The sequence below is a fragment of the Monopterus albus genome, unplaced genomic scaffold, assembly GCF_001952655.1.
Source record: "Monopterus albus unplaced genomic scaffold, M_albus_1.0 scaffold7.1, whole genome shotgun sequence".
Classification (NCBI taxonomy): domain Eukaryota; kingdom Metazoa; phylum Chordata; class Actinopteri; order Synbranchiformes; family Synbranchidae; genus Monopterus; species Monopterus albus.
This window is the reverse complement of record NW_018127887.1, coordinates 3,308,623-3,319,564: the sequence shown is the minus strand read 5'-3', so window position 1 is coordinate 3,319,564 and position 10,942 is coordinate 3,308,623. Positions and strand designations below refer to the sequence as shown.

Genomic DNA, 10,942 nt, shown 5'->3' with positions numbered 1-10,942 from the left:
ACTGGTCATAGATGGATCTGAGCTTGAGTGGTTCAGGCCTTTGAGTGTCACATTTCTCTCAGCCCTCCTGGTGTGTGGTTTTCCAAACAATACATTTGTACCCAAGAGTCCTCCCTGTTGTCTTCCACTCGATACATACATATTATTAAAGTCTCAAACATGACTCGTGACGCAGGACGTAAACACCCTTATCAGAAAATGTTCAGCTGCAAAGCCAGTATCAGAAAGAGGAAGAGCTACTCTGCCACATCCTGTCGTTGGTGCTTGTCTTCCGTTTTCCCCCTGTGGCTTTTTTGTCTTCTAAAGCAGCATTTTGAAATTGAGAACAGTCAGGTCATTTGCATTGATAAAATTCACAAGAGCCTTCATTCAGATTGAGTGCAGCCCTATCGCTGTTTTGTCAGTTTGTGAAGTTGAGGAACTAAATTCAGCTGAAGTCACCCATCTGGTGATTCGCCCTCAGAGTGCTGAAGGTAAGCTTTTTGTTTTTGACCTCATTTGGAATTTACTGTCAACTTCAGGAAAAGGAAGCCATACACACACACACACACACACACACACACATACCTGTAAATCACAGAAAGAGAAAAGCTGCTCACCAAGGCATTTCTCTTCACAGACCTAGAAAACAACAGTTTCACACACTCCAAGTCACGTCTGTTTACTTCCCGTGTTTGCTGTGCTTTGTCTCAGACCATGTGATTCAAAATGTTCAGAGGCGAGGTACAGCAATGCATATCTGGAGATTTGCAATACTTGATCCTTTCAGTGCTGACTGCCGCTGAGAAAGAGAAAAAGGAAGTGAGGAAATGAAACATCTTCCTTCCTCAAATGAAAAACGCTTTTAGTTCGATTCTATTCTCTGTGCTTTTAGAAACTTCTAACAACTTCTAACAACAAAAACCCTTTCAAAACCTCCTTTGTACCTGAAAAGCAGAAATTTGCAGTGCACTCAGCATCTTCCACTATTACACTTCCACTGTTGTGAGTAAACTCCCATACGGCTATTGAAAGTTGAGCAATATTGTCAAGAACACTTACTGAGTCCCTGATGAGAGAAGGACTTGCTGTTGAGCATGTTGACGTAAAAAGTACTTCTTCTTCCTGATGTGGTGTATATTTTAACAATTCTTCTCAGTGTGTTAGAGGACAGTTGATTCTTCAGGCCAAGACAAGTGACTATCTCACTTCAAGGAAGCACAATGGAGGCTGATATCTTTACGTACCACAAAGAGGAAGACATCGTGGACACCCAGTCTTTCCAGGGTATGTGTGCATTTAGTAAACTGGTAGATATCTGGTCAGAAATTTTCATTCAGTCAGTATCAATTTGGGTAGCACATTTGAACACATTTTAATCTCATTTGCTCATTTACATGACATAACATACACTTGGAACTACAGATAGTACTCTGCTACTGAAAAGGGTTTTCTGCCTCAGATTACCTTAATATCACTCATTTTACATTTTAAAGGTCTTTAACCATGCAGAATGTCTGTACCACTTTAAGTACCTTTTAGCTACTATACTGCACACAGACAGAACCAACTTCCTGATGACCTTAAATGTGCCCCCACTCTGCCACTTTCAAGTCCCGACTGAAAGCTCTGCCGTTTTCCTGTGTCTTTGACCGACTGGTTTCTATTCTGCACTTTTGTTTCATCTGTTACACTGCAGTGTTGAGAGTAGACAAAAACAGCAAGATTGTAGGCAATAAAACAAGAAACTGAGCTGTACTGTACTGGAGACATAGATGATAGTTTTCTCTGAGTTTATCCCTACAATGGCACCATTCACTTTTCACATCTGATCCAGCCTTAGTTAGAGCAGCATGATGGTGCACTGTTACACCACAACAATGTAAATTGCTATTTTTGTATTCTATACAAGGGAATGAAAAGCAGTGACTGCTGGGGAAAATGCATGATTTCATGTAATGCATGCAGTTAAACATGCTCAACCAACAAAAAATGTAAAATATACCTGGCACCTGGCAATCACAAAATTAATAAAATATAAAAGGCTGTATAAAGAAAACCGAAACAATGCAAGTTCTGTGTATTTATACAGGAGAAAGGAGGATAATCATCCAGCCAACGTCTTTAAATGACCCCAAACTTGGAAGTTTAAAGCAGGTAAGAAATTAATTAAACTCATTACATTACTGTAATATTAAAGCACATCTTGCAGATCACAAACCTTAGTCTCCATGTGTCTTTAGTGTGCTGTCAAGAGATGCTATACATGAGAAATATCTTGTGGAGTCTGCATGCTTTTCTGCAGTGAAGACCATGAATAATATCTGAAGCGGGAAGAGCGATGGAAGGATCAGTGAAATTTTAATGAACATAATTATCAAAGGTGATGGGAGACAGATCAGAGGGAAGCAAGGAGCCGGCAGAGTCTGCTGGATCAGACTAAAACACATTCTGATTGGAAAAGATGGCAGCTCAAGAGCTTTATGAAAGTGGCGATAAAGGAAAAAAAGACAAAATCAGCCTGGCATGTCTAATGTGTAGATTTGGAAAGAAAAACAAGTGAACTATCTTTTTTAAAAATTTTGTACTTTTCCATCTACTTCTGAATCACGCTGTGTGAAAATTGATTAAGATTACTTTAAGAAAAGATGGTTTCACATTGTTTTTCATCTGCTACACTGACAACAGGAACATATAAGAAAGAAGATGAAAGTGTTTGGTGTATCTAACTGTGGTGATTTGTGTCTTTGAAAGGTACTGGTTGACTGGATCAACAGGACTCTGAAACCAGAGCATATAGTGGTCCAGAGTCTGGAGGAGGATCTGTATGATGGACTGGTGCTTCATCACCTGCTGTGTGAGCTAATACATGTGTATGATTACACTGTTATCCTTGATATTTCATTTATCACTAACATACCTCTGCTTAATCATTATTTAAATTTGAAGATGACAGCAAACAAAGGTTCAGGGTCTCCTAAACACTGTCAACTCTCATATCCAAAGCACAGTATTTGCCAGTAGAACTTTGACCTTAAAATAAATATATCTTGAATTCCACAGCCAAGTTTACTGGGGTGCACTTGCCTTTGGAGGAGATGGCACTGACCACCACTGCTCAGACCCGCAAGTTGGAAGTGGTCCTAGAGGAGCTGGACAAGAGACTGAGCCTGCAGGACAGCAGCCGGATTAAGTGGAACGTCAAACGTGAGTCATGCGGCCGACTGAGCCTCAGTAACGAACCAAATAGTGAACAAATGTTCTGTGCTGGCGCAGACTTCAAATTACAGCAGGATTTAGTGCTAGCTCAAGGGTGCCATGTCACTCGGCACCAACTGTGAGGGATTTCTGTGAAGAAAAAACTGACTGACATCATGGAGGTTCTCTTTCAGTCTTCTGCAAGTGGATTACTTTCTAGTGCTGGATTATCAAAGCAAAAAAAGGCATTAATAATTAGGAATTTGTACAGGCAACTTGGTACTTAATTATGAATTTGTTTTATTTTGTACTTTTCTAAAATTACATCACTTGAATTCACCTACAGAAGGAATTTCAAACAAGAGATGTCAAGCCTCATCATTTCAGAGACATGTTTTTAAAAGAAAGCAAAACATTTCAAATTCAGTGCTATTCTACATGGATTTGGCAACACCTGTGTTTACTGCTGGTATCAGCAAGTGTGGTTTAATACTACAGTGTGGTTTAATACTGAGTAGCAATTGACTAAAAAACAAGAGGTGGACCTGATGTATTTGTTTACAGTGCAGCCAAGAAAACCCATGATTGCAAATACAGCCTGATTTTATCCTGTGTTTGACATGACCAGTTTTCCCATACCACAGCAGGGTGCAGTAAAATTGTACAAGTGTTTCGTTCCTTTCTGCAATGTTTTAAAGTAATCTGCAGTCAAAAATGTGTAGTGTCATTTTGTATCACATGTATTTTGTTATCACATCACTAACCCTAGTGACAATAACACTGCATTTTCTGTGACCCTGGCAACATTGCTTGCTTACATGCTGCAACATCAAGGATATAGGCAAATGCATTTTACAATCTTTTGAGGTCTTTTTTATAGGAGCTATACACTGTTTGTATCTGGTTTCACTTAGTAATTAACTAAGTAATTAGCAATATATAACACAACAACAGAAGCCAATTTAGGCTGTTTATTTGGTGTGACTACAAGATTAGTACTAGAGCTAACCAAGCTGTAATACAGTGTCAGCACTTCCAAGTCTGAGAAGGGGGTGTTTTATGTGTTCTTCCTATTCTGCCAACATTGCATGAATTCTATTTGACTTCCAGGTGCATGGAGAATAGGCAAAACATCTGAAGAAGTAAAAACTTCAGCAAAACTTGTAGTATGAAGAACAACTTTATTGTGAGACCACCTGAAATTCATTGCTGTCACAATAAAATTGTACTTAATACCACAGGTGTCGCTGGAGCTTTGCCTTCTTCAGAGTCTGTCAGCAACAATGAAAAGCACTATATCAAAGCATACTGTAATGGCAGAATGTGAACATGTACAGTACATAGGGGATTGCAAGACACGACGACCATAAATAATACCAAAAGCTTCATTTCATTATGACTTAAAGTATTCAGTAGTAATTAAACGACACAGTTAGGTGTTAATTTGTTTATAAGATGAAATCCTTAGGGATTTTCTTTGCGCCCACGCTGGGTGCTCGTGCAAGCTGAGTTTTTTTGTGTTTTGTTCCCTGCTGTTCATCTGTCAGTCATCCAAAACAAAGACCTTCTGGCCACTATTCATCTGCTGGTTTCCATGGTGAGACGCTTCCAGCCTGAACTGGATTTGCCACCGAATGTGAAGATTGAAGTTGTAGCTTTGGAAGTGAGGTTCAGCTCTAGCTTTAGCACTTTTTCTGCTCCAATTTGTCCTGAACACACCTTGAAGAATTGCTGTTCAAATTGTGCTCATTTAAATTTACATCCAGGTCAACAGAAGTGGAATCAAGTCAGATGTGCAGATAGAGGTCCTTACAGAGGAAAGGTGAGTAGATTTCTGAGTATGTGGATGTGAGAAAAACTCTGGGTTCATCTCACATATATACTGTATATATTTTTTCTTTTTGGCTTTTTCAGAAGTGACACAGGCTCAGACTCACTCAGCAGTACTGAAAGTGAGTAGGAGCGGTCAAAGGTTGAGCCGCTGTGCTGTCTTGAATGCCATCCAGTCAGTATTACAGCCTGCCATGACTTAACACACTCTTCTGGCTGTCTGCTTACCCAGGGGAAGATCCCATCGAGCAACTGCTGAAGCTTGATGCTCACAAGGTCAACACAGTGAAGAAGGTATAACAGCGAGAGGAAGTGGAATGCTGGCCTCAGGTGTTAACTCTCTCATCAGCACTGGCATTGGGAGAGCACATTCAGTAGTGTTAAGATTAAAAAAGCATCATTTTCTTGACCTGAATCTACAATATCAGTCAAATGTTTGTGCAGTTGGCCACTGTTGGTACAAATATGGATATTTTTTTATTGAGTTATTGAAACAAAGGTCTTGTGAACTTACAGATCAACTCATAATTATTTTAATTATTGGTTAATACGATCATTTTTATTCTACAAAGTGCCAAAGAAAATGAAGAAAACATTACATTACAGTTTCCAAAATCTGTCTGACCAACACTCCAGCAGCTTTCAGCTAATCAGTATTAAATGGATCTTGTGGTGAGACCATTTTATGAGCTACTGTTTCTTAGAATCCAAGGCTTCATTCGAACCACAGGCCAAAACCTAAACCTTGTGAGTGTGTTGGCATTCTGAGATTAGCATTCAGCTCTGTGAATCAAAGTACCACGGTGCCAGTGTATAGCCTCATAGAGCTGCTAGAACTGATGTAAACTCTTGCTGCCTGACAAGTGATTCAAACAAGCGAAATAGCTTTTAATTAACTTGAAGTTGTTTGACTAAACTTACCGACTAATTGCTTCAACGTTAATTTCTGAGCAGTTGTGGATTGCAGAAACAAAAGCTCATACTCATTTAGGGGTCTGATATTATAATCCCTCACCCTGCTATACCAAACTAAAGCATTCTTTATGATGAAGATCAGCTGCTTTAATATATAAACTATAGCAGGTCAACTTGTATTTCAAGCTACCCAACTCCTAGTTTTGTCATTTTCAGGCCATCTTACACTTTGTCAACCAGAATATGTCATCCATGGGTTTGCAGGTGGCTGATCTGGACAAACAGGTAAAAAAAACAAAAAAACAAACAGTTGAAGGACTTACAGGGTCTCCAGTAGAAATGGTCTCATTGTCTTCCCCTGTCACCTTCTTTGGATTGGCTCCAATATCCTCTGTATTGTCCATCTAGTTTTCTGATGGGGTGATTCTGCTGTTGCTAATCGGACAGTTGGAAGGCTTCTTCATCCCACTCTGCGACTTCAACCTGACCCCCGTAAATCCCTCTGAGATGGTATACTATGGGTTCATTTGTGACACATTTATTCATTATTTCATTTTTGGCTGATGTTTTGTGAAAGTGTGGATATACACAGACTATATCATTCTAATTCAAAAGTACTAAGATCATACTACATGTTTTTGATCTTACTTTTCTTGAAACAGTGGGATGAGTCTATGAAAAAGTTATGACTTTTTCACATAGATATGGTGAGATCCTGAATTACTTATGGTATAAAGACACTGTGACACATGAGACTTTTTGATACCTTACAAACTAAAAACCTACTGTCGTGGTAATGATCACAACATGATAATTACTTTATATTTGTCTAATGCATAATACATTATTGGTGGATGCTTAAATATTTATAGCCAAATCTGACAGATCTAACATAATGAAAGCTGAATAAAAATACAAAGTATATGGCGATCTGATTTATCTTTGAATTAAAATGTCAGAAAGCTACCAGCATACAGTGCCAATATGTTACAGCTGTAAAAGGGTCTTCTTAAATCGTGTGCCTAGTAGTTATGTGTGTATATTTTAATTCAAAATAAAATGAAGACCCGGTTTAACATTTTATTTGACATACCTTGTAGAGATTATTTGGGATTATCTTGACCAGGTCTCCCTTGAAAATGTGATCTTGATCTCAATGGGGCTTCCTGGTAAAATAAAGGTTAGATGTAAAGTAAATAAATAAATACAATTATATAGTCTGTCACCTGATTTTACATTACCTGTGACATGCTAAACAGTATCGACATGACAGTAGCATCTTCTCGTCTGACTCTCCAAATTAAATTAACCACTGTATATCTCCAAATTGCTTGAAAACAGTCATTTTTGCAGGGTTGGTGTGACACTTGAAAAACTTAAAATGTTTTTTTAGCATCTTGGCTTAACATCCTTCCACGACCAGGTTTAATGTTGGTGTTTCAGAGAGTCACAAATTATTTAACATATTTAAATAAAAATAAAGTGTTAGCTATACAGCACAAGGTAAAGCAGCCACTGTACAAGATATCACTACACTTGTGGAGATATTATTAAATCTTTAATATAAACATAATTAAATACTGTACTGGTTGCATAATTCCAGATGTTTAAATCTTATTTAATATTCAATTACTCAGATAAACATGTGAGGTACTGATTTTTGTCTCTTTGACTTGTAGCTTCATAACGTGACCTTAGCTTTGGACCTCCTGAAAGATATGGGCCTGTGTATGTCTGGTGTCAACCCACAGGGTGAGGAAATGCACTCAACATACACTCTGTCTTGTTGACAACATACTGTATTTTACTAAAATTAAAACATCTGGCACAGAAGAACAAAACACACAAAAATAGAAGGCCTGTAAATAAAATGACTGTGACCAAAAAAAAACAAACAACGGAACTCCAAGAGAGCATTGTCACACTATTTCAGATTATGCTTTCTATCAAGCACATTTATCAGGATGACAGGGAAATGCCAAAATCTGTTTGTATGTCAGACAAAGAGGGGGATTAATCCAGTAGCTTAAGTTATTCTCCGCTGCTCGATGGAGCATGGTGCTGAATATAGTGTGCTGAGTGTGACTCTTGTCTCAGTGACTATCACTGTCGATGATTGGCTCAGTCTGAGGTCATCATCATTCATTTAGAGAGGAAGAGTGAGGTAGACAGCCTCAAGGGGATGATGTCAGTCTGGAGCCTACTGATAGACACAGGGATTTAACCTCACTGCAGTGGCTATATCTGCTATTTGTGTGTGTGTGTCTGGAGGAAGATGCGTTATTTGTATTCATGAGCTTTGCCACTGTATAATGTAGAGTTATCTTACAGATCCCAGAAATATTCAGATCTGATCTGTGCACCGTTTTCAAATTTTCAACCTTAAAATCACAGCTTCATGATTTGTGGTATTATGAAACTGAGCATTCATCCAGAATATCATGCATCAGAAATTAACCATGAATGTTAAGAGCATTGCAGATTCTGGTCCTACTGTAAATCAGTAGGCTTGCTTAATGAATAGCAGTTACTGAGGAAGATATTTGTTGATTTAACCTTTTCTTAAGTAATCATATAGTGGATTTTAGGGCCACATGTAATGATTATTTTCATGAGTGATTAATAAATGAATCAATTGGTCTGTAAACTGTTAAAATAGTAAATAATGCCCATGACATGTTCCTAAAACTCAAGGTGACATGCAGATTGTTAGATTTGTGTAACACATGGGTCAAAACCCAAAAATATTCCATTTGCCATAATGTAAAATAAGGAAAAACATCAAATCTTGATATCTGAGAAACTGGAACCATAAAATCTTCAGTCAAATCATTGTTCTAGCTGTAATGACTTATAATAATTTAATCAACCAAAAACCGTTTAAGATAATTTTTGTCTTCACCAGTCAGTAGATAATAAAAACAAACTGTATCAAACTGGCGCCATTATGTTATAATATGTTTTTTAACTACTGTACCAGACCACCAGGACACCCAACATTTAGCCTAAATATTTGGTATTATTTTTACAACTTGCAAGATGAACATACTATGTAATTGTTCTGGACAAAGTCAAACAATCATGTAGTCATATTAATAATTGCAGGGACTCCAACACAGTGCTGCTAGATGGGGAAGGCCTGACAGTGAGCACTGAATGTTATAGTCTGGCAGCGGTAATTTGACTGGGGATGTGATAGTGAGGAGTAACTGATCAAAGTGCAGTATGCGCTGACTGTGGAGATCAGAGATGGAAGCTGGTGTCAGTCCTTGCAATGCTTTAATAATAAAATGACAATAACCCCTTGCACAAAGAAATGTTCCCAGGTAAATGGCCTCCGCAGAGCATGCAACCTTAAGCCCATCCAGCAACTTCAGAATGAACTGGAACACCAACTGTGAGCCAGGATGGATCTCATTATTTCTCTTGTGGCTGAATGGAAGCAAATTCCTGCAATGAAGTTTTAAGAAACAGAAGAAGGGTTATATTGTAGAAGGCTGTTATAGCTGCACCTACTGTAAATGGCAGTGGTTTTGGAGTGAGATATTCAACAGCCACTTATGGGTGTAATGTTTCTGACCACTTATAGTAAATCTCTCAAACAAAAGAAGAGTGAATCAGAATGGCTGACCTACCGTCTTGTTAAATTGTATGAAGCAATCAATAACAAATGGATCTACTTCGCTCCCCTGCATATCTGTTATTGACAAACTGTTCTGTATTCTGTCTGAGCTTCAAACTTCCTTTCACAATCCCTAAACTCTTACAATAATGCCTGCCAGGCATATAGTGTGTAATTGTAAAATAAATCCTCAACATGATAACTGTTAATGTAAAGACCAGCACAATTAATCTAAGCCAGGAGCAAGAGGCTAATTTAATTAATTTTTAGAGCCTTTTTAATTACCGGCATAACTGCTGTGATAGAATGAAGCACTCAGGGTCTAAAACAGGAGTGTGCTGTGTGCACTAATTGGGTTAGCCGGCACTGGAGTCGATCTTTGTCACACTTATTCAGTTACCACATCTCACAACAGGGAGAAACTTTGCTAGGATCTCAGTTCACCAAGAACATATTGATTACATTTCCATCTTATGTCTTCTTTTTTCTTGCCTTCCTGATCTGTGACCTGCAGGGATGGACTGAGAATGTTGGTAAAAGCATTCTCATATTCTCACTGCCTCAGTAGCAATATAAATACCCACTAAAAGTCTCCTGTGGATTGTGACAGATATTGTGTCTCAGGATGTTGCTGCCACCTTGAAGGTCCTGTACACCCTGTTCAAGAAGCACAAAGACAAATGAAAGAGGGCATGCACCTGAAGAGGAACACAGCAACCAGAAATGCAGACAGAGCTGAAGACAGGTGAAGTCTACAGAGACTGTCTCTAAACTGCTGCAAATACTATAAATGTAATAATTTAAAGGGTGAAGTTGACTGTTTTTAGATATTTTGCTTACAAAATGCGTGATCAATGTGAGGGCCCAGTAAGACCAGGATTTTTAACAGCAAAATTTTGGAAAAACATCAATTCATTTCAAAGTTAATCCACATACAGTAGTTAATCAGCCATCTCTGCTAGAGCTCAGAACTTTGACCTGTGAATTTGCATCAATGGCAATCAACAAACAGGTCTTTAAGGGTACAGAGAACCAAAACATTCAAAACAGAGAAAACCTTCCTATTAGTTGTGTTGCACCATCCAACTTTTATATAACCTGCTCCAAATAGCAGAAGTGAATGGTAAAAATCAGTCTCTTAAATAAACCCTATTAACATTTTGTCTACTTAATGAATACATTGGCCAGTCAAGCAAGCGTATTCATGATCAGTTTACCAACCTGTTACTAAGTCACCAAACCTTCATCGTCACATGTTTTGTGAGAGCAGTTGGATACAAGCAGGGAAAATTTGCAGAGAGTCAAGTGAGCAACTAACCTAATGGCTTTAACCCCATCTGCTCCACTGAAGATGCTCAGTGGTTAGACTGTGGTTGGACCGGGTAGCTTCCAGGAGTG

General features: G+C 38.4%; 1 protein-coding gene across 4 annotated transcripts in view; it reads left to right on the top strand.

Moving 5' to 3' along the window:
* Positions 1-384: 384 nt before the first annotated feature.
* Positions 385-10,942, top strand: part of parvg (parvin, gamma) — a 12,271-nt gene continuing 1,713 nt past the window's right edge. Inside the window, exons 1-13 of one of the 4 annotated variants that reach the window (XM_020623629.1) lie at positions 385-473; positions 1,139-1,266; positions 2,072-2,136; positions 2,734-2,836; positions 3,043-3,186; positions 4,725-4,840; positions 4,944-4,999; positions 5,092-5,129; positions 5,240-5,301; positions 6,139-6,207; positions 6,331-6,432; positions 7,602-7,674; positions 10,155-10,936. In XM_020623629.1, coding sequence (XP_020479285.1) covers positions 1,203-1,266; positions 2,072-2,136; positions 2,734-2,836; positions 3,043-3,186; positions 4,725-4,840; positions 4,944-4,999; positions 5,092-5,129; positions 5,240-5,301; positions 6,139-6,207; positions 6,331-6,432; positions 7,602-7,674; positions 10,155-10,228 — 966 coding nt within the window. In that variant the 5' untranslated portion in view covers positions 385-473; positions 1,139-1,202 and the 3' untranslated portion in view covers positions 10,229-10,936. Of the gene's footprint in view, positions 474-898; positions 985-1,138; positions 1,267-2,071; positions 2,137-2,733; positions 2,837-3,042; positions 3,187-4,724; positions 4,841-4,943; positions 5,000-5,091; positions 5,130-5,239; positions 5,302-6,138; positions 6,208-6,330; positions 6,433-7,601; positions 7,675-10,058; positions 10,937-10,942 lie in introns of those variants that run through there. The other 3 variants (XM_020623636.1, XR_002276880.1, XM_020623649.1) reach the window with 3 other exon arrangements.